The sequence below is a fragment of the Doryrhamphus excisus genome, linkage group LG1 (assembly GCF_037039965.1).
Source record: "Doryrhamphus excisus strain RoL-2023G ecotype Guam linkage group LG1, RoL_Dexc_Guam_v1.1, whole genome shotgun sequence".
Classification (NCBI taxonomy): Eukaryota; Metazoa; Chordata; class Actinopteri; order Syngnathiformes; family Syngnathidae; genus Doryrhamphus; species Doryrhamphus excisus.
The window spans coordinates 6,850,120-6,872,538 of record NC_136357.1 but is presented as its reverse complement, the minus strand read 5'-3'; the positions used below and the strand labels follow the sequence as shown (position 1 = coordinate 6,872,538).

Below are 22,419 nucleotides of genomic sequence, written 5' to 3'. Positions count from 1 at the left end.
GGAGCAGCAGAGGAGGCGCACGATGGATCCTCTGGTGCTCATCGTGCTGACATGTCTGCCCCTGGGCTCGGCGGTCTACAACGGCCCCCTCCAAGCCGAGATCTCCAACGGCACCTTCCACCACTTCTACGTCCCGGACGGCGACTACGAGGACACCGAAGACCCGGAAAAGTGCCAAATGGTCTTTAGGTTCTCGGACGGTTCTCCGTGCTCCATCGAGGAGGAGGAGAGCGACGCGATGGTGAGGGAGGATCTCATCCTCGCCCGCCTGCAGGCGGAGGACGCGGCGCGGCTGCTGGAGAGCATCGGGCGGTCAGTAACCAACGACTTGGACGGAGAAGAAAGCTACGGCCAATTCCTCCAGAGGGAGATCTCTCAGATCGGCGAGGCGTTCTCCGGCGTGGATAAATCTCTGGAGGAGCTGGAGGGGAAGTTCAAGCAGAGTCAGGAAAGTGATCTGAAAGAGGAGCAGCAACTAAGCAGCTTTGTCCTCAAACAAGTGGGGGACGTCAGGGACGCCCTGAGGGACACGAAGGACATCTCGGCTGGATTGAAAGATAAACAGGAGCTGCTGTCTCTCATCATTCGCACCCATGGGAGCAGACTGAGCCGCCTTAAAACACAGTATCTCAATCCAGGATCATAATTCCATTTATTATTAATATAAACTCAGCTTTTCTTTGTGGACATTCATATTCATATGATTGGGGAACCAGCTATGAAGCATCACCACTTCTTGGAAATGTGTCATCACAAACATCAGCACATTCCTCTGACTCAAGTGGCAATATATTTAAAAATAGAATGTTACGGCTTTTGAATATTGCTAACTATTTTTTGTATGCTGAAATAATCTTCTAACTGGTTCATTGTATTGTAAACACCCATATGAAACCACATATTAATATATATATATATATGTGTGTGTGTGTGTGTATAAGTGGCAGACTTGAGTGTCCCCTTCAAGTGTACCTCGTTAATTGGAGTCTGGATTCTTTCACTGCCTCCCACCTCCATCTGGAAGTACTTTAGTCGGGATAAAAATACATACTCAATGGCAGCCACTTGTTATGATCAATATCAAACTCTTTGGAGTCGCTCTTTTGACAAAATTGTGTGTTTATTTTGTTTTTATGTATTTTTTTTTCTTAATTACTAGGCACACAATGCATGAAAAGTCATTCCATATAAGCTCAAAACATTGAAAAACGTGTCTTAAGTTCAACATAAATGTAAAAAATGCATAAATAAATGGTGTAAATAAGAACAAGTACATGTTTAGTGACTTATTTCTGTGTTTCACTCTCACTAATGAAGGTGTTTATTTTTGATTTATTTGGCTCTTGTTCCTGTCTGCAACAAGCGTGGATGGTATTCACGTAATAAAAGTGCCAAAGATAATGCCTGCGCACATGTTTTGGGGCCAGATGTGCTGCGTGCCACTGGGCGCAACTGGGTGTGATTTCCTCCGTCTGGTTTCCCTCACACTCCAGCTTCCCCTGTGGGACCCCTTTTTTTTTTTTTTTTTTTTCAAAACAGCTCTGTGTAATAGAGCAGAGCAAAGCATTGTAGGCCAGAGGAGCTTTCAGGGTTTGACTCAAAGAAAATGTAACCTCTAGAGCAGGGGTCTCAAACTCAATTTACTTTGGGGCCACTAGAGCTAGGGTCTGGGTGAGACAGGGCCGCATCAGGTTTTCCAAAAAAAAAAAACACACATTTATTAAAAACAAAAAAAATTTAAAAACTTCGCTGTGGTTCCAATTTTCTACAAGAAAAGCTCTGATAAAACATTCCACTGTTCTCAAATATCTTACTTTTTATTTTTCTACACAAAATAAGATGAAAAATAAATAAACAAATCAAGAATAAAGAAAATCAATCAATCAGTAATAAATAAATATAATAATAATAATAAAACTGCAAATAAAAACTTAAGAAACCACATATAGTTGGCGGGTAGACAAATTATTTTTTTCAGATTAAAATGAACAAAGCATTATTAGAGCCCTGTAGACATGACAAAACACTACTATAGTCACATTTATACTCTTTTTATTTACAACATATTGCGCAACTGCAGGGTCTTGAGACACATGCTAACTCGCAAACTAGAGAGCTAGCGACCTAAACGGTAGCCTTCAAGTTATTTCCTTAAATAGGGAAAATAAAATAGCCAAAAACTTACCACTTCCACACGGATAGGGAGGATAACTATTAACAGTTATTTAACCTTTAACATGAACATTAATCAAATGTAATAATTTTTTCTGGGTACATGATACCATACAGCATCCATATCAAACTTGCGCGGGCCGCACTAACATTAAACTTTGGCCTGCGGGCCGCGTGTTTGAGACCCCTGCTCTAGAGGCTCACAGTAAGACCCTCCAATTTGGTCTTTTTATTTTTTTTTTGTGCTCCAGTTATTAATTCTTCCGACAGAAGCATACATTTTTGTGGCATGGAAGTGATGGTTTACAGCAAGCAGCCCTGCTGTGTTCTCCTCACAAACATATTTAAAGGAAAAGGTCAGGAATGCAGACGACAGCTGATCTGGGATACTAACGTGTGACGTTAAAGAAGAAAACCCTGAATCTTTATTCTTTAAATAAACCAATAAACTTTGGACTATTGTGCATTATTAAACTCAAACAGGTTCTTCATCAATTCATTAAAAGCTTAAGACCATATAACCAGATCTGCACTAAAATCCATTTTTCATGTCATTCTCCGTCATTATATTCACACTATCATAACCTCCTGATGGCAAAGGCAAAAAAGGCTTTCTGTTTTCTGGATTGTTGAACTGCACAATCCAGTTTTTTTGCCCTTTTGTTGAACAACTTAATATGAGCTAGCTAACAATGGACTTAATGGGAAATATGTATTTTGACGCTAAAGCCCTTACAAAAAAGACCTCACAAAAACGCCAACAGTCTTCTATTTACATAACGGATATGTATATTAACCAGCGATATTGTTAATTTGGGAAACCAATAAGGAAATAAGTTTCAGTAATATTTTACTGCAAGATACTTTACATGTTATCATCAATGCATGATTACACCACAGCATGTATATCAAACAATAAAACGCTGTTAAAGGTTGCTTTTGTGTGTTCCAATGAAGTGCATTGTTAGCTAGCTCATATTAATACGCCTTAAAATGCACAGAAAAGGGAAAGAAATATGCTTTCATGTTTCACATAAGGATTGTGAATGATGGGCATTTTTTTTTAAAGTGTAGTTCCCCTTTAAGGTCCTTCTCCTCTCTTAAAAGTGACGTTTTCTGGAAATTTTGGGTCGTAATTAGTTAATTTTGGGTCGATTAATTCGTAATCGTAATTCCTGATGAGGAGAAAGGAGCTTTTCTGACCTTTCAGGCCAGAAAGGTTCTGTGGAAGCAACATGAATCCATTTGTGTTAGGGTCCACCCTTAGCACTTTGGTTGAAAATAAATGCCCTTTGTGCTCATTTGGGACCCCTGACGAGGGTCTAGGAGTCTCCCACACCTCCCAGACCAGAAAAGTTCAGTGGAAGCAACATGGAGGGGAAAAAATGATGTTATGTACAGGTTTCTGGCCTTGGTGATGGAACCTATAAGGATTTTGTCAGACTTTACCATCCAAAAGTACTTCTTGTTATTTTTACACCACCACATTCATGTGCCAGCTGCAGTAAGTCAACACTTTGCCAAAGTGTGTTTTTATGTGCAGCTCGACAGTAAAATTTTATTTCAAACTGCCGAGGTGTAAATGAAGTCATTAGGCAGCAGACCATGTGATAATGATGTGTCGGTTCATTATTTCTATCTGAGGAAGGCTCACTAGAACAACAATGTTTTATAGTCATTCATTCATTTTCTACCACTTTTTCCTCACGAGGGTCGCGGGGGTTGCTGGAGCCAGCCAATCACAGGGCACATATAGACAAACAACCATTCACACTCAAATTCATACCTATGGACAATTTGGAGTCGGCAATTAACCTAGCATGTTTTTGGAATGTGGGAGGAAACCGGAGTACCCGGAGAAAACCCACGCATGCACGGGGAGAACATGCAAACTCCACACAGAGATGGCCGAGGGTGGAATTGAACCCTGGTCTATGTTTTATAGTAAAAACGAATATTATCAATGTACTTTTCTCTATTAATATGCACTGTCCATTTCAAATAAAGGTGAGGAAAATATGTAAAGATTATTGGCCACTTGGGAATAGTACACACTTAGAGTTTACACCAGGTTTGATTCCTGGTTGGGGTTGTGTCAGGTGTCAGAAAAGCTGAAATAGGTGCAAACAGCTTCAGGTGCAATCAGGTTAGGCATCATACATTAATGAAGTCCACTGAGACCCCCAAGGCCCCCGTATTGTTTGGCCCCTTAAGATGTTGTACTCTGCAGATGTACTTGCCACATACATATTTGCACTAACAAGGACATTAATTGTAATTTCAAAGCAAATTTTATAGTCCTTTTTTTGGCTACATCCCGCTAAGCGAGGTTGTTTATGCTACTTTTTGTTACCATTAAATATGAATTTTGGCATCTCATCTCATTGTCAATCAAAACTGAGACATTTTCTTTCAGTGTCGGTTTATACTCGACAGAAAACATTTTGCATGACTCTTTTATTTTTCAAAAATAGGGATCGATGACCTCGACAACAACAACAAAAAAAAAAAAACATTTCAGTCGAACACAGTTTTGGACGTGATGTTCCATATTTTTTCCTTGAATAAACACAAATGCATCTGCATACATATGATTCAGAAGGTACATGTACATAACTTGTGCTGAATGAGTACATAATGATACACGGGTTGCCCTTTCAAATGTGACAGTACACATCCACATGGTTTCATATATAATACAGGTTTCAAGGTTGTGCTATTGATCCTTTTTCTATTTTCGTACGGTAGAGGAGAAATGTGTTTACAAATGTGTTGAAGTAGTGTCCTCCTGGAGAGCAAGCATAACACTGAATAGTTCAATCGTGGAGGAGGTGATGGCATAAAAGCACCAGTCATATATCAACCTCCCCTTCTTCCTGTTCTTGTGCTTTCTATGTACCACCGACGCGTGGAGGCTGCATCAGCACGGTGCCCGCCACTGTGGTCGGTGCGGGTCGCTAACATTGTCTGTGTCAGGTTTAGTGTCAGCCCGTCACACGCAGCCGTTCTCCTGCCGGGGCTTGTGGGCCACTGGGGTGTGCGGTGGGTAGAGGGAAGGAGCGAGCGTACACAAGAACCCGGCCAGCAGCGTCAGTCCCAGTCCACCCCAGGCACAAAACATGGACCAGCCGTAACCGTGACTGATGTCTTCCGGTATTCCGAACATGTAGCGAGGGTAGCGCGACAGTTCAAAGTTGATTCCCGCCACACAAGTGCAGAGAGAGATGATGCAGCAGGTTCCTGGAGGGAGGAAACAAAACATGTGTCACCGAACATGTTGTGAATGTAGATGATGGGAAAAATGTCAAATCTAATCTATGGTAGTGGAAGGAAGTGAACAAATGTAACAGTTACTGATTGTAAAAGTACCAGATGGAGGGGTATGATTTAATAAGCTTTGCTTCTTCCTACTCCTTTTGGACATGTGGAACTGTGAACTGATTATGTGATGCATTCAATTGTAATCTGATGCATGTTCAAATGAAATTAAACCATTACCATTACCATTGATCAAATAGCGTAAATGCTCCAGTTAATGCCTCATTCGATGAACCACTATGTTTCCTATAGACACTGTTCTCTGAGTTTTCTAAATAGCGCTGTCTGAAAATACATAGGTGGAAATACCTATGGCTGTGAGCAAATACTGTGAATACTATGAACTCCAAGAGATGACAGTTGCTGCCTATTATCTACCTCTGCATGCAATTTAAAATTAAGGCTTTGTGCAAGATAAAGTGTACTCTATTGGGATTATAATAAAAAATGTGTGTTCAAATGTGAATAAACCTTATTTATATTGTTTTTTCCTGCATTACTTTCACATTCTGTCTCTGTTACAATAAAAATACCAATAAGGTTCTACACTGTTCATGTCTTTATGGGGAAAAGGGGGGGTGGTATCTGAGGTACCCCCTTTGAGCACCAATGAGTCATTCTAACAAATAGCAAACATATTGTTAATACCTCTATGACCGTGTCAATAAAAACTGAGCCTGATTTGAGGCATTTTTATGCATTATTGGATATCATTATGTTGTACAATGAAAAACATATATTTTCAAACTGAATAAAGCACAAGTCAAAGGGAAATGGCATGAAACAATTTTCTCCATTTGATGTGATTATTATCCATATGTGCACATTATATGTGAAATATGTCATACACTACTTTTTTTTAATTTTAAGAATTTTAAGACCGGAAGAAATGGGAGTGAGACAAAAAACCCTAACCCTAGCCCTAACACTAACCCAATCCTAAACCTAGCCCTAGCCCTAACACTAACCCAGCCCTAAACCTAGTCCTAGCCCCATCCCCAACCCCGACACTATCCCTAACAATAACCCCATACCTAACACTAATCCTAACCCCAACTCCATCCCTAACACTAACCCCAACCCTAGCCTTAACCCAACCCTAATCCTAAACCCATCCCTAACCCTAATCCTAACCCCAGCCGTAGGGGTTAGAGCTAGGGTTAGGGATGGGATTCGGACAAACATTTCATTGCAAACCAGCACAAAAGTTTAATACAATCTATTTCACTTTCGTGCTGGTTTGCAATGAAATGTTCAAAATGTGTTTTGTCTCATTCCCATTTCTTCTTTTCGCATTTTGAAGCTCAACTTAGACCCTTTTTAGGATCAAACAGTGCAAAATGTAAATTATTGCAATTTTTCAACTGGTCTTAATGATTTTGATCAGGGGTGTGTATACTGTCTGTGTATGGTGGTTCCTTTGAAGGGTGTCACTGCCCTCGTGTGGTGATTGGACGTAGTGCACTTACCTCCCATCAGGAAGAGCAGTCCGGCAACATACTGCATGAGGTCATGTGCCTTCCAACATCCCAGCACGCCAACCATCCAGCCGAACAGGATGATGGAAATAGCCATGCCAATGAAACTGACTGTCATCCTCTGGAGGTCTGCAAACGATGTTTTTTTTTTTTTTTTTTTACTGTTCACCATATTCATTTTACGAATACGTAAACCGAGGCAAACTTACGTAGTGCGTGCCACTCATCTTGCCTTATTGTCTTCGTCAGGTTGATTGGCAGGTTCCTGGGCAATGCCGACGAAGAGTAGTAGTATTTTATTGGCGTGCAACGTGCAACCAACCCTGTGGATGTAAACAAGATATTAACAATAAAAGGCTCCCACAAAAACAAAAAAAACCTCCATCACGCACCCGTCCTTCCACCCACACCGTTACGGAGAATCGTACTGTACGGCCGCCAAGGCTTTTGCTACTACACTCCATTTGGAAATACTGCCTTGGCCTGAAATTTGGGATGGACTGCGCAAGGTGTTTATGTATTTGACTCACATATTCATCACACATAACATTAAAAAAAGATAGTCAAATGCAAACCTTTAAAGATTAAATCCTCCGTCTCCAAGTCAAAGCCGATACGGTGACACTTTCTCCACAGTCCGGTGACGGTGGAGTTGAAATGCCGACTGCACAGCGACTCCATCGCCGAGGCTGGAGGCGAAAGATGCCGCCGAGCCCGCAGCCTCCCCTCGGCGCTCCACTTCGGCAGCATCCGGAGCGGGAGGTTGTTGTTGGAGGTGTAGATGTAACCCGGGTCGGTTCTCTTGTTCGCGTAATTCTTACAGCGCTCTCGGTGCCTCCTGGCGTCCGTCTCGTACCAGTTATCGGTGCCGATGGCCACCGCGATCAGGCCCAGGGCGCAAAAGGCCAAGACGAGACCCGCCGCGGTTAAAGTCCTCATCGCAGCCATGTTCCTTCCATGCGTCTGCCGTGTTGATAAATCCACGGGACAGCAGGGCTCCTCTCCCTCCCTGGATGATGCTCCTGTCAGGCGACGACGAGTTCACCAATATAAGGAAATATGGGAGACACAGGAGCCTCTCAAGACATCATTTTTAGATTTTTTTCCCCCAACAGGAAATGATCAAAAGGATGGAGACAGTGGATGCGGTGTTTTGGTTGTCTGTTTCACCACTGAGCTCCGTCTAGCCCAGATACTGTTAGTGCCTATACCACTTTTCTCCACTAGATGGCGACAAAGTAGCGAGTGCTTCAGAATAATTATACAGAGCAGTAGTTGTAGTGTATGTCAAAATTATGATCAAACAGCACAAAAAAACAAATATTCATTCATTTTCCACCGCTTTTTTCTCACGAGGGTCACGGGGCTGCTGGAGCCTATTCCAGGTGAGAGGTGGGGTACACCCTGGACTGGTCGCCAGCCAATCACAGCGCACATATAGACAAACAACCATTCACACGCACATTCATACCTATGGACAATTTGGAGTCGCCAATTAACCTAGCATGTTTTTGGAATGTGGGTACTGGTGTATCCGGAGAACCGAGTGTGGGATTGAACTCGGGTCTCCTAGTTGTGAGGTCTCTGTGATAACCACTCGACCACCGTGCAGCCCCCCAAAAAACAAATATACAAGATTCGTTATAAGTTATACATATGAGGGTGAATGGTTGTGACTGACAAACTTTAAGGTAAATCATAATTTTTCTAGGCCAAAAACAGAGCAAAGATAAAAGTGAGAATCCCTTGCCACAAATGTTGCAAGCACACCAAATGATTCAATGCTGTTCATTTGTAAACCTTAAAAACTTTACATTCACTATTCACTGACCATTTAATAAAAGATTGTACATTTTAATTTGGAGTGCAACCAACCGTACAATACGTGTTAATAAACAAAAGAATAGACGCAGCCTTTTCAGTGATTCGGTTTTCATGAGTTTCAATCTGGCGGTCAACACTTCCCCAACTGAAACTGAATTCCAAACTAAAAGGGGAACAAACCTGAATCCAAACTTCACTTTTGGTTTCAGCGTCTACCGCTTCACAAATAAATACATAATGTATCACAGAGACGTGTCTTGTCATTGATATAAACAATATCTTCTATTATATAGTAAAGTTGAACTATGAATTGTGGACTATATGGGCATACTGTACATACACGGGTATCTAAAAGGTAATTGTCATTCATGGAGACTATAAGTGGACGTACGATGTTGACAAATGTGGACATGTGGGGGTCACTCTCAGTTCCTGTTTGGATGATCAAGTCGCTGTGTGGTTGTCACTTTGTCACTGAAGCGATAGAAGAAAGCGTGAACGTTCATGCGGCGCTTCGACATTGTACTACTACAAGATGGAAGGCTTTATCATACCACCTGTAAGTGTTCAGTTTTATGTCTCTGTTATGGCCGCCACTGAGCTACTTTGGACAAAATTCAGTCGGTAAAACCTCTCGTTTTTATTGTCTTTTTCAAGTAAGTCAATTTAGTCTCCTGCAGCTATATATTGTTTGTATATAAGTACCTGTATGTACCTGGACCTAACAAAAGAGGAATTATTCTTCATGGTTATGAACTACAAATCTAATGTTGCACGATATAGTTACATTTGACCTCATTTCAACTTCCTCATGCCAAAATAAAAATGTCCCCCTTGCAAAAGGCCTCTGAGGAAACAATCCAAAGCGAGCCAGAGAGTTATCAACCTCCGACAGAGTTGTACCCTTACCTCACTACAGTGGGGGATGTTTACGAAGGTAAGAGGATTTGATTTCACCATGAATGAGATCACCACTGCATGCTTTGAACCTCTCACGCTAAAGACTACAGATGGAGCTACCACACGGAGCACAACCAACCGACAGACTATGACCATTATCCGGCCAGTCAGTTCACAGAGCTCCAGTCTGTGGTTCCTCCGCAACTGCTTCATCCTTACCACTACAGTGTAGAGAGTCATCTTCACCTGGAGCAACCTCCCTCTGTGAGACACATGTTCCTTCTATTTTCTTTTACAATACATTATATTATGTTTGTCCGGCATCCGCATGCATTTAATCTGTGATATTTCAGTGATATTAGTGCTTTTGGTTGTTTTGTTTTGTTTTTACAATGAGGTTAGTTGAAGATGTGATTCATGCAGTGAGTGAGTGTTGATGATGACCAACCACTGCATTCAAACCACAGGACTATTTTTACCCTCAAAAGCATTTAACTTATGAAATCTTTATAAGATGAATGATCTCACGCAAGGCTGTGCTGGGCTTAAAAGTTTGACTTCAGGAAAGACGTCTGACACACACACACACACACACACAGGGCAGAGAAAGAAAAGGATCAAGTGAAATGTCACAATGTCCGTTACATCCGCTTCTATCACAATGAATAAACAAACGTGACACTGAATACGCTGTGTACACAATTATTAGGCAAGTGAGTATTTTGACTATATAATTGTTTTATGCATACAGTATATGTCAGCTCCAAAGATACTATGTACAGTACCCATTATGTCATTGTATGGTCATATCACCTCGTATTTCAGTACGTGATTTAAAAAAAAAAAAAACTTAAACTATATTAGGAAAGCAGGAAGTGAACAAATGTAACAGTTACTGATTGTAAAAGTGCCAGATGGAGGGGTAGGATTTAATAAGCTTTGCTTCTTCCTACTCCTTTTGGACATGTGGAACTGTGAACTGATTATGTGATGCATTCAATTACCATTACCATTACTTATTGAATTGAAAGGCCTCATATCATAGTGTTTTTCAATTATGTGACCAAAATCTAAACATTTATAGGTTACTTTTTGAATTGTTCTCACTTTCACAGATGAAAATTGACAATTATTATCTGCATCATAATTCTGCACACTAATACATTATACTATAGAGCCTGTCACTTCTTTGTGTAAACCCATAACATGTTTACATTTTATCTTATTAGATCTCAAATTACACACCATCGGTATACTATCAGTACCAGACGTCTGCCTCGCCTGCCCACTACTACTCAGAAGAGGAACAAAGAGGTTTCAGCCCCCCTCTTGAAGTATCAGAAGGAGAGGATGTATCTGAACACCACAGCCTTCCATCCATTAAGAAAGAAAGTAAGTGTAATCCAATTTAAAGACAGCAGAATTGTTATTAGAGTAATGGTCTTGCAACTACTACGAGACAGTATCTCCCAAAAGTAATTAGTCACATTTCAGCTTCCCATGGGGCAATACTATAGAAATACAAATTGAATACTTTAGAGTAGCCAGTGTATCGCATGTATAAACATTCATTCATTCATTTTCTACCGCTTATCCTCACAAGAGTCGCAGGGGGTGCTGGAGCCTATCCCAGCTGTCTTCGGGTGAGAAGCGGGGTACACCCTGGTCTGGTCGAAAAACAACCATTCACACTCACATTCATACCTATGGACAATTTAGAGTCGCTAATTAACCTAGGTGCTGCTAGGTGTTTTTCATGCTAGCATGTTTTTGGAATGTGGGAGGAAACCCACATTCCAAAAAACCCACGCATGCACCGGGAGAACATGCAAACTCCACAGTGAGATTGAACTCAGGTCTCCTAGCTGTGAGGTCTGCATGCTAACGTTTGTATAAACAGTATAGGTTTATTGTCTACTACTGAAACCAACAAGTGCTCACACTATTGATGTTTTGGACACAATATGGGGCCAAAACAGTGGTTGAGTGGTTAGCAGTAGATTGGGAAGACCTGGGTTTGAATCTCCGCACGTACTCTGTTCATGACAGTGCTGGACAAAACGCATCAAGGTGCTGAAACCAATGCAGAAACCGCATGTTTGGAGGCGGGAGATGAGGAAAACAGACACACATACACATGGTAATATAGTGGGGCTGGCAAAATTATAAAGATTAATGAATTTTTTATTGCCCTGTGCCTGTGAGACAGTTTTTTTGTGATGTCATGTTTAAATCTCATGAGATCTTGTGACACGAGATCTTGTGACAACCGTAGCAGATGCTGATTTTTTATTAGAAGTTATAGGTTAAAGGTTCCTTATATTTGTTAAGATACTGCTATTTTTTGCTGTAGGCAACAAGAAGAAAATCCGCTTGTACCAGTTTCTCTTGGACTTGCTGAGAAGGGGTGACATGAGTGATTCTGTTTGGTGGGTGGACCAGGAAAAGGGTATCTTCCAGTTCTCAACTAAACACAAAGAAGCTCTGGCAAGTCACTGGGGATTCCAGAAAGGAAATCGCAAAAAAATGACCTACCAAAAGATGGCTCGTGCGCTGAGGAACTATGGTAAAACGGGCGAGATTCAAAAAGTGAAAAAGAAGCTGACCTACCAGTTCAGTGAGGAAGTTCTAAGGAACTTTTATTCTCATCAATACTCTCACTGAGAGGGTTTTTTTTTTTACAGTTAGATCATTATTCTATCAATATTGTGACATGAATTGTATAATTTCATTATTTTTTGAAGCCCAGTAAGCTATGTACTTTTTTGTTGTCATTGTCAAATCAATAAAGTTTATTTAAATGAACAAAATACACTATTTGAGGTTTCTAAAAATTACTTATCCTACATAAGGCAAACAGGGTAGCAAGTGGACCCTATAAAGACGTTTCGAAAGAGGTTTGTGATGTCACACTTAGGCGGGCTTCCTTATATGGGCGTGCGCTGTAGGCCAGATATGCTCTCTGTCCTTCCCCAAGCTCCGCTTCTGTTTATACTGTCAGCAATGGCTCACAGGAAGTGTTTCTTCAAGGGAAAGATACATTTGTTTATGATTCCTAAATATGCCACCATCAGACACAAGTGTTTGGAGTTCCTAATACCATACCGGCAAAAGAAAAAAAAAGTCTGTGTAGCATTATAGAATGCGCATACATGTAGTGGGGTGCAAATTACAAGCTTACCGAATCTGGAGGTGCTGACTGCCATTTCCCACAATCAGTGGGTCTACCTGAACACTGGGAGTCCCGCAACAAACCTGTAATGACCACATTACACGTTACCAATGCTGTAGAAAACCCAACGCTAAAATGCTAAAGCTACTTACCATTGAGAGTCATCTAGAAGTAACCTTCAGACTCTCCAGTCTCTACTTCCGGATCCAACACGTATGAAGTGTGAGCAGGCATGCCCAGAGGCGGGCCATCGGTGGAATAAATTAAAACAGACCATTTTCAAAAAAATACAACTGGAAAAGGTGCAGATTCTGGAAGATCTAGAGATTTTCTGTGCTGGTTATCATGTGTAACTGCTCTATAGGAGTCCATAACTCAATACAAAGGGCCGAAAAGTAATAGGTCCCCTTTAAGGTGTATGTGAATGAGGTATATCAAATTAAAGTTCAAGTCATGTTTTATTTGATAGAATTAATCACAGACTTGATTTTACAAATTTAATTTCAATATTTTGTAACATTGCTACTAACGTTAGTATGCAATACCTAGCATGGTAGTGCTAAGTCTCTTCATATTTAAATACTAGTAAAAAAAAACAGCAAAAACATGCCAATGTTAGCATGCTAGTAGCACACATTAAGAAAATCCCCAAACGGGATTTTAGCATTCTGTAGTGGATGCGGTCAGAATAGGCTGAGAAATTGAAAAAAAACATTGAATTTTGAAAAATTACCCATTTATTTTCAATGGAGAAAAAAGTCTCGGACCTAGTTTACTGGTGGTATGCTTACCTTCGTATTAGCATAGCGTTGTGTGAATAATAATTCACACAATTAGCTACGACTGTTTATATAAATAAATAAATCATGCGGCTTTCAAAAATGAAGAAGAGCTACGCACGTACGTCTTGCGCGTGACGTTTCCCCACTCAGCCAATAAGAGCCCAGGGGTCCTGACGTTGCAAATTTCAAAAGCCGATTTGTGTCGACAAACGAACGCGGAAACTAAGAGGGGCAACCACAGTGCTTTTAAAGGTAGAATTTTCGTCTCGCCTTTGAGGAGGACCTTTTTATTTATTTTTTTTAAATACTGGACGTTGGCAACATGAGAGTGAGGTTGGTATTTTGTCTTTATTTAGCGTAACCATTATTGTTAAATAGCACCGCGGGTACAGTTAGCTAGCTCGCCTATTGACTTTGTGTTATTTGACTTCAGTTTACAATATATTGTCTTGAATTGATCTACTATTGTGCTTGAGTTGAAATTGACACTTTAGAATATTATTATAACTATCTCTAACGTGTTAATAATTTGTAAAAAAAATAATCTTCCTGTCATTATTAGCCCAAGTGAAATGCTAGCTAATGTTAACTTGCATGTACGGTAGCGGTATTTTAAAGCCACCTCAGACCTCAGTCTCTTAAACTAGAAACTGTCTTAATGCTTTTGTTTTGCCTGCTTATCTTCCAGTGAAGTCCACGCTGCCGAGTCTGTTGCCTACCTCAACAGAGCTCTGGTCCGGTTGCAGGATATTTGGGAAAAAATAGGAATTCCGGAGGAACAACGCCTTGAGAGGACACAGGATGTACACAAGCATATCAAAGTAAGGCAACAACCAACAGATACTTCTATTTCCCCACAATATACGTATTTATTTTTTGTTCTTACCCATGTGATGTAGGGTTTGCTGGACATGATGATAGCTGAGGAAGAGGAGCTCAAAAAGAGGTTGCTGAACAGCATAGAAACCTGCCGTAAAGATCTTAATCATCTATGTAGTGAACTTCAGATGCCCTTCTTTGAGGTACCATATATAGTGTTTTTTTTTTATAAATGTTGCTTTATCCTTAGCAACTTTAACGTTTTTGTACTAATATGGTGATTGTGTGTGTGAAGGAGGAGGAGGGTTGCAGCATGCTGAAGATGGAGAAGAACAGCCAAATGCGTCTGAAAGTGATGAAGGAGCACAGGAAGCAACGAATGAATGATCTGAAGGATCTGGTTGAGAAAGACCGTGAGCTTTGCGACATCATGTGCACCAAACCCTTCAGCATTAATCACGAGTCGGTCCCGTCACTGAAGCAACTCGAGACGTATCGCACGTATCTGGATGATCTCACAAAAGAGAAGGTGTGTTCAATTGTTGCCCTTTTTTATTTAACAATGAACTATTTTTGTTGTTTATTTCATGTTGAGTTATTGTTCTCAGGAGAAGCGTCATGACCAATTTGTGAGTGTAAAAAAGGAGATCATGGTGTGCATGGAGGATCTGGAGCATCAGCCCGAGACCAGTTTTGAGATGGATGTGATGTGTGAGGATGAGGAGGCCTTCTGTCTCTCAAAGGACAACATCGAAGCACTTAAACAACTCCTCAGACAGGTGCAATACGCGTGTCCGTTTTAGAAGTATAACTCCCCCATTATAAAACTAACAACCGTGACTGGTACCAGTTGCAAGAGCGCAAGGCGAAGAACGAGTCTCATGGCATGGCACTCCGCAACAAGATCCAGGAACTGTGGGAAAGGCTGAAGATCCCTCAGGAGGAGAGGGAGGGCTTCTCCGAGCACATGGTCCAGTCAAAGAAGAGGAACATTGAGGCAGTGAGTAGATCAACATTTCGCTGCAAAAAATCACACAATAATTTCTTTCTTCTTGCCCTCCAGCTCCAGACTGAACTTCAGCGTCTTGAGCTCCTGAAGATCCAGAGCATGAAAAGTGTGATTGAGTCGATCAGAGCTGAGATCTCTCTCTACTGGACACGATGCTTCTACAGCCAAGAACAGCGACAGGGTTTTGTTCATTATCACGATGGTACGAACACAATATATACACACACACACACACACACTCACTGGGTGCAACACCCGCACAATTTAATAAGAAATTGTGCCCTTCTATTGGTTTATTTTCCACGGAGTTACCTAGCTACCTACCTTTTCGGCATTTGCATTATGATTCCCAACCCACCCATCACTAGAGGCGCCATTTCTGGATGTATGGTTTTTGTTCTTTATACAGAGAATTTCACAGAGGATCTTCTCAACCTGCATGAGGCAGAAGTGGAAACTCTGAAGCGTTATTTTGAGGACCACAAGGAGCTGTTTGACGGTGTGACAAAATGGCAGGAGAATTGGGCCTTGTATTTGGAGCTGGATGTAAGTACTTGGCGTAGTTAGAAACTGAAGTCTTTGTGGTAATTTGTGTGTGATTGGTTGCAATGTGTCTCCTCTCAGAGGAAAGCTAACGACCCCTCAAGGTTCAACAATAGAGGCGGGAACCTTCTGAAAGAAGCCAAGCAGAGAAGTGACCTGCAGAAAAGTTTGCCGAAGGTACTCAGTTTGTGGTGCATTGCCACGTTCGGCCAGTAGATGGAGCTATTAGAACTTCACTCATGTTCTTTTGAGCAAGGGTTTTATAACTGTTATGTCAGCTTCATGTTTTGATTTCTGTCTCCAGCTTGAAAAGGCTCTGAAGGGCCAAATAGATGCTTGGGAGCAGGAGCGTGGCCAAGAGTTCTTTGTGGATGGACAGAAATTTTTAGACTATGTGCAGCAGCAGTGGGAGCAGCACCACATTGAGAGGGAGAAAGAGAAAATGGAAAGGGTATGTTAAGGCTTTAAATGAAGTCATCTGTAATCCGTGCTGACAGTAATGTTTTATGTTGAAATAGCAATTGAAGAAGAGTAAACAGACTCAAGAGGACATGTTGTACGGGACTGCAGTGAGGACACCGTCCAAAAGGAGGATTGCTGGAACCCCTACACGAGGCAAACTAAGAAAGGTCACTTTCTTAGAAAGTATGTTGGTGGAAAAAAGGAAATGAAAATAAGTACTCACTCTTTTTGCAGATGGGCCTAGTCTCCACACCAAGCACCTTCATCAGTTCAGGCCTCGGAGGTACCATGTGTCAGTCTTCAATCCAGAAACCTCCACTGTCTGCCAGCAAGGTACAAAACACCCCACAGGGATCCTTGATACTAGATAGGACACACGTTCAATTTAGTCTTTTAGATGCTAAATGCAATGGAAAAATACTTGTAGGGTCTTGGCTTGCGAACCCCCGGACACCCGAAGATTCCACGTGCACAGGAGGGAAACAAGGAAAATGTGTCCCACCTGAACAGGAACACTCCAAGTGACACACTCAGGTGTCTGGATACTCAAGATCACACCTTCACCTTTAACGCTGTCGCTGGCTCCTATTTAGAATTTGCGGTAAATACAGTTTTCACGATGACCAAAACACATTTGATTATTTGATGCACCTGAACCCTACACGCAAGTTACTTGTAGCAACTGTAGGAGACTGGTTCATTGGCACACATTTTTGGTTTGTTTTTATGGGTGGCGTCCATTAGATCAATTTTAATTCTACTCAATCCAAATTTAATTTAATAATAAAAAAACAACTTAAACTATATATTAGGAAAGCAGGAAGTGAACAAATGTAACAGTTACTGATTGTAAAAGTACCAGATGGAGGGGTAGGATTTAATAAGCTTTGCTTCTTCCTACTCCTTTTGGACATGTGGAACTGAACTGATTATGTGATGCATGTTCAAATGAAATAAAACCATTACATAATTTCCACCAAATTCTTCAGCATATGATGTCATGTTGGTATATACTGTATGAACAAGCTATTGGTGAATTGAACTGCCTTTAACTGACATTCTTTTTGTTCTGCACTTGCAGAGGGATCTCACAAAAGCTTCTAAATCCACAGTGAAGCCGGGATTGCTCAACTCCACAGTCACTCATCAGTGACCCAAGTCCAGCTAAGTGGTTGCTTAGTTTGGCTTTTCTTCCAAAAATGTAAATAATTGACTCCATGAACATTTTGACTACCGACACTTATTATAGAGTCACTTCTCAGTCACATGTCTGTATTTTATTAGACTGTATATACACATGTTTGTGCTTTTTTTTTCCATTACAATGTTGTCAACCTTCTTATGGAAATGTAATTTGTCACTACAATTTTTTTTTTCCAAATGCTTCTCTTCACAAACACCCTGCTTTTTAAGTCGAGCTGTAAATAAATATCTGAACAAAACGTCATATGTTCATTTTATTTTTTTCAAATATGTAGTGTTACCGTCATCTTTTGGTATGAGAATATTCCTCTACACCAGGGGTGGGCAAACTACGGCCCGGGGGCCACATCCGGCCCGCCAAGTGTTTGAATATGGCCCGCCCAATCTTTCCAAAGTATTTCATTTAAACTCAACATACAACCTGGCATCATGGCCTGAGCCAACCTTTTGATAGTTTTATCAATTTCGTTTTTTGACATGGTCTGTTGTTTACAAAGTGCTCCTGAAAAAAGGGACACAAGCACATAATAATAATAATAATTCATTCATTCATTCATTTTCTACCGCTAATAATAATTATAATTATTATAATTATTATTATAATTATAATTATTATTAGAACTATTATGATTATTATAATTATTATTAGAACTATTATGATTATTATAATTATATTAATGCTAATTATTATATTAATTATATATAATATTATTGTTATATTTGCATATTTTACATAATAATATAATAATTATTATTTTAATTTTATTGTAATTATTATAATATTTTATTATTTTTAAAATATTTAAATATAAATATAAAATAATAAATAATAATAGCAGATTGCATGACAATTTTACAGATACAATAATACCAGATGGACTGTTACATGTAAAATATATAGTCTGCCCCACCGTAAATTTTGTCATATCAATGCGGCCCGCGAGTCAAAAAGTTTGCCCACCCCTGCTCTACACGTTCTATTTAAGTCATGCGGGTCATCAGTTCTTCAAGAGCCTTTTCCCGATGATTTTCATGAACAAGCAGCACTTCTTTGATGGCACTTTGCTGGAAGCCCATCTCATTAAACTGAGTCAGGAGGTGCAGAAACTCAGCAGCCTGAAATAATCACATTTTTGTGTTGAAATATTTGTCAAATACTACGCTTGTGTGCTTTCCAAGATGGACTCACTTTGCTTTCGCAGTTCTGGAACATCTCCAATGCCTCCTCTACTTGCACTTCATCATAACCTAGCTCGCAGAGATGATTGCAAGCTACCAGGTACTTCAACAGCTGTCAAAAACAAGTTAGAGTTAAGCTTATTTTGACATATACTCTATATAGCTATCAAATCAACTTTATTTGTATAGCACTTTTCCTGCAAAGACATGCAACACAAAGTGCTTTACAGAATTAAAACAATTATCACAATTAAAAGGAAGAAACAAAAGAAAGCCCCTCCTTCCCACCCTCCATACTCGACACACACAATCACACACAGTAGGGAGACATGGCACTGAGGATCAAGGAAACGCCACCTTTGAGGCCGTCCACACTGGGAGGAGCCGCAGGCCGTGCCATTGGGGGACCAGCACCCGGGCCCCCCGACTCCGACAGACGGGCGGACCCCCACATTAAAGGGAGAAACCCCCAGCCGGCCGGGTCGAAGGGACCCAAGGATGGCACCCACACAGCCCCCAGTGTGGAGAACCCCCCCCCCGAGGAAACACTGGAGTTAAAAGCTGAAGACTAAGAGCATAAAATAGGACTAAAAAAATAAAAACATAACACTGGAGTTAAAAGCTGAACACTAAGAGCAAAAAATAGGACTAAAAAGATAAACATAAGAAAAGTTTAAAAATATTAGTTAAAAGCCTGATTAAAAAGGTGTGTCTTCAATCTTTTTTCAAAATATCAACAGTCTCCGCAGTCCTGAGGCTCTCCGGCAGGCTGTTCCACGGGTGGGGACCGTAGTGGCTAAATGCTGCCTCACCGTGGGTTTTAGTTCTGGGTTTTGGTATTGTTAAAAGGCCAGCGCCGGAGGACCGCAGGGTCCGCGGGGGTTGATATGGTAAAAGCAGATCAGATAAATAAGAAGGGGCAAGGCCGTTAAGACATTTAAAAACCAGTAAGAGAATCTTAAAATCGATCTTAATCTTAAAACCAATTATGGTGCTTTCAAGGACTGCTGGGAATAAACATAAAATCTAAACAATTACATAAACATGCAAAAACAGTATATTTTCCAATAAAATATATTTTTAGTTCCAAAAGTATTGTCATTGTTTAGTTTTCCACAATAATATGCTGATCTTAGTTGTACCTTGTCTGGGCTGTTGTATCCAGTCTTCTGCAGAGCCAAGATAGCAGTACGTAAAGGGTAACCTTTGTCAGTGACAGCTTCCAGCAACTCCCTCTCCTCTTGGCTGAGAGCTGACAGCAGCTCTGTTGCCGAGTCAAGAAAAGCTCCTCCAGTCCTCAAAGCCTGTCAAGTACCCCCATGAAGCTTATTAATAATACACAAATGTATGATACAAATATTCAAGGAGGCGTTTATGTACTTTTTGCCTACGATTTTTGATGACAGGCCCTGCAGACGAGGGTCGTTGCTGCTGCAACCTCGAGGCAGTGGAGCCAGCGGGGGCTTGGATTTGGGGGTGTAGTCTCCCCACAGCACTATGAGCACGCTGCCTCTTCTTAGTGCTCTTCTGTCCCGGAGAGAGGGGTGCAGCCTGTGGTGGGCTACAATCTGGAGATGTGCCTCTGAAGCTCTTTGGTGACGCTTCTGGCCTGCAGTGCATCGTGGGAATGCCGAGGTGCATGTCTTTTACCCTGGCGAGTGCGGCGCTGCAGGGCCGCTCTTGACTCTTTGCAAACTCTTGAGGAGCATCTTCAGGCGAGGAGCCTTCATTATCTTCACAGTAGCCATCTTCTTCATCTGAATCAGATCTGAGGAAGTTCAGAGTGCGATGGTGCAACCAGTGAACATCCGCAGCGTTCAAGCTGTGACTGCGGGTCCGAGATTTGGAGCACCGAGGATCACCGGTCCGGCGAGGGGCCCTGCGGCACTCATGAGGGCTGCTGAACATCAGCCAGTATGGGGGACAGGATGGTGCTTCGTAGACTGGCTGCTGGCTGGTTAGTATGAGCTTCTCCAGGTTGAAACCATACTGCAGAAGAAAGGAGTTGAATGTTAACACAGGCATCCATTACACTCATAATACACCAGCTTTGACTTGACAAAATACTTAATAAATAGAGCAAATAGACCAATAGTCTATGGCAGGGGTCTCAAACTCAATTTACTTGGGGGCCACTGGAGCTCGGGTCTGGGTGAGACTGGGCCGCATCATGTTTTCAAAAAAAAACAATTTATTAAAAACAAAAAAAAATTTAAAACTTCGCTTTGGTTCCGATTTTCTACAAGAAAAGCTGTGATAAAACATTCCGCTGTTCTCAAATATCTTACACAAAATAAGATGAAAAATAAATAAATCAAGAATAAAGAAAATCAATCAGTAATAAATAAATAAAACGGCAAATAATAAAAACTTAAGAGACCACATATAGTTGGTGCGTAGACAAATTATTTTTTCAGATTAAAATGAACAAAGCATTATTAGAGCCCTGTAGACATGACAAAACACGACTATAGTCACATTTATACTCTTTTTATTTACAACATATTGCGCAACTGCAGGGTCTTGAGACACATGCTAACTCGCAAACTAGAGAGCTAGCGACCTAAACGGTAGCCTTCAAGTTATTTCCTTTAAACTTAAATAGCCAAAAACTTACCACTTCCACACGGATAGGGAGGATAACTTAACATTTATTTAACCTTTAACATGAACATTAATCAAACGTAATAATTTTTTCTGGGTACATGATACCATACAGCATCCATATCAAACTTGCGCGGGCCGCACTAACATTAAGCTTTCTTATCAAGGCGGGGGCCTCAAACTAGTGTCCTGCGGTCCACATTTGGCCCGTGGGCCGCGTGTTTGAGACCCCTGATTTATGGCATTATATACCCATCAATTTAAAACCATGTAATTTAGGCGTACAGCCTTGGTCTGACACTACAGCTTCCTTTCTATTGTTAAATGAATACCTCAAAATCAAGCATTATCTTTGTAAATTGTTGCTCCAACTCTTGCATTGGATCACATTAAGCGTACCCAATGTTGCGACCTGAGAGTACCTCAGTACATGAGCATGAGATGTGACCTGAGTTTCCTGTAGTATCCGAGGACAGTCGGGCACAGAGATGTCTGGAGGTATCATCACATAAACGTCCTGCCCCAGTGAGCCCAGCGGGGTTTCAAATGGGACATCTTCCAGTGTGTTCATTTGCCGCCTTCAAAAGAGTACCTGCAGTACAAACATGAGAGTTAGTCTTGTTTCGTTAGTGGGAATTTGTCACGGCACTTACCTGTGTCTGGTGTCTGTCCTGAGATGAAATGACCATGAATGGGCTTGTACGTGTGGAAGTGAATGACTTGACACAGGCGGGGTCACGTGGGTTAAACCTCACTAAGCCTCTGGCATGATCTCAAAGCTTGTTTACCAATAATATCTCATCTACCAGACTAATAACAACAATGGCGGGAGTGCATGAGTGCCAACTTTAATTGCTGAGAATTAAATTCACAATTTAATTTTAATTTTTTTGTCGCACAGTATAAAAAAATGTGACAATTTCTACTTGCCTGCAAAGATTGAAAGCCATGTTG

The 22,419-nt window shown here is 41.0% G+C and overlaps 5 protein-coding genes across 8 annotated transcripts; 3 read left to right on the top strand and 2 right to left on the bottom strand.

The window, feature by feature from the left end:
* The first annotated feature begins 9 nt into the window (after positions 1-9).
* Positions 10-1,395, top strand: fibina (fin bud initiation factor a). Its single transcript, XM_058075181.2, has one exon. The coding sequence runs from the start codon at positions 23-25 to the stop codon at positions 644-646; it is 624 nt and encodes a 207-aa protein (XP_057931164.2). The 5' UTR covers positions 10-22; the 3' UTR covers positions 647-1,395.
* A 3,225-nt stretch (positions 1,396-4,620) lies between these two features.
* tmem276a (transmembrane protein 276a) lies at positions 4,621-8,181 on the bottom strand. Its single transcript, XM_058075177.2, has 4 exons — positions 7,544-8,181; positions 7,178-7,291; positions 6,960-7,097; positions 4,621-5,412 (listed from the first exon to the last, which is right to left on the bottom strand). Exons 1-4 carry the CDS (start codon positions 7,914-7,916, stop codon positions 5,165-5,167), a joined length of 873 nt encoding a protein of 290 aa, XP_057931160.1. The 5' UTR covers positions 7,917-8,181; the 3' UTR covers positions 4,621-5,164.
* Positions 8,182-9,200: 1,019 nt separating this feature from the next.
* On the top strand, positions 9,201-12,515 carry spi1a (Spi-1 proto-oncogene a). Its single transcript, XM_058075178.2, has 5 exons — positions 9,201-9,351; positions 9,636-9,729; positions 9,796-9,956; positions 10,922-11,084; positions 12,046-12,515. The coding sequence occupies exons 1-5, from the start codon at positions 9,328-9,330 to the stop codon at positions 12,354-12,356; spliced, it is 753 nt and encodes a 250-aa protein (XP_057931161.2). The 5' UTR covers positions 9,201-9,327; the 3' UTR covers positions 12,357-12,515.
* A 1,295-nt stretch (positions 12,516-13,810) lies between these two features.
* Positions 13,811-17,812, top strand: LOC131130946 (protein regulator of cytokinesis 1-like). 3 transcript variants are annotated; one of them, XM_058075135.2, is made up of 14 exons: positions 13,811-13,979; positions 14,335-14,467; positions 14,546-14,669; positions 14,759-14,994; positions 15,074-15,244; positions 15,316-15,465; positions 15,529-15,676; positions 15,884-16,020; positions 16,099-16,194; positions 16,322-16,468; positions 16,536-16,646; positions 16,714-16,812; positions 16,907-17,013; positions 17,561-17,812. In XM_058075135.2, exons 1-14 carry the CDS (start codon positions 13,969-13,971, stop codon positions 17,592-17,594), a joined length of 1,704 nt encoding a protein of 567 aa, XP_057931118.2. In that variant the 5' UTR covers positions 13,811-13,968; the 3' UTR covers positions 17,595-17,812. The 3 variants fall into 3 exon arrangements, with proteins under 3 accessions (XP_057931118.2, XP_057931117.2, XP_078644989.1); XM_058075134.2 differs by having other exon boundaries at positions 14,546-14,668; positions 14,761-14,994; positions 16,907-17,080; positions 17,561-17,806; XM_078788863.1 differs by lacking the exon at positions 16,907-17,013 and having other exon boundaries at positions 16,714-16,762; positions 17,561-17,810.
* Positions 17,427-22,155, bottom strand: ubap1lb (ubiquitin associated protein 1-like b). Of its 2 annotated transcripts, none has more exons than XM_078788870.1 (6): positions 21,888-22,035; positions 20,242-20,850; positions 20,004-20,165; positions 18,872-18,973; positions 18,657-18,798; positions 17,427-17,997 (listed from the first exon to the last, which is right to left on the bottom strand). In XM_078788870.1, exons 2-5 carry the CDS (start codon positions 20,767-20,769, stop codon positions 18,664-18,666), a joined length of 927 nt encoding a protein of 308 aa, XP_078644996.1. In that variant the 5' UTR covers positions 20,770-20,850; positions 21,888-22,035; the 3' UTR covers positions 17,427-17,997; positions 18,657-18,663. The 2 variants fall into 2 exon arrangements, with proteins under 2 accessions (XP_078644996.1, XP_078644992.1); XM_078788866.1 differs by having other exon boundaries at positions 17,434-17,997; positions 21,914-22,155.
* Positions 22,156-22,419: the final 264 nt, after the last annotated feature.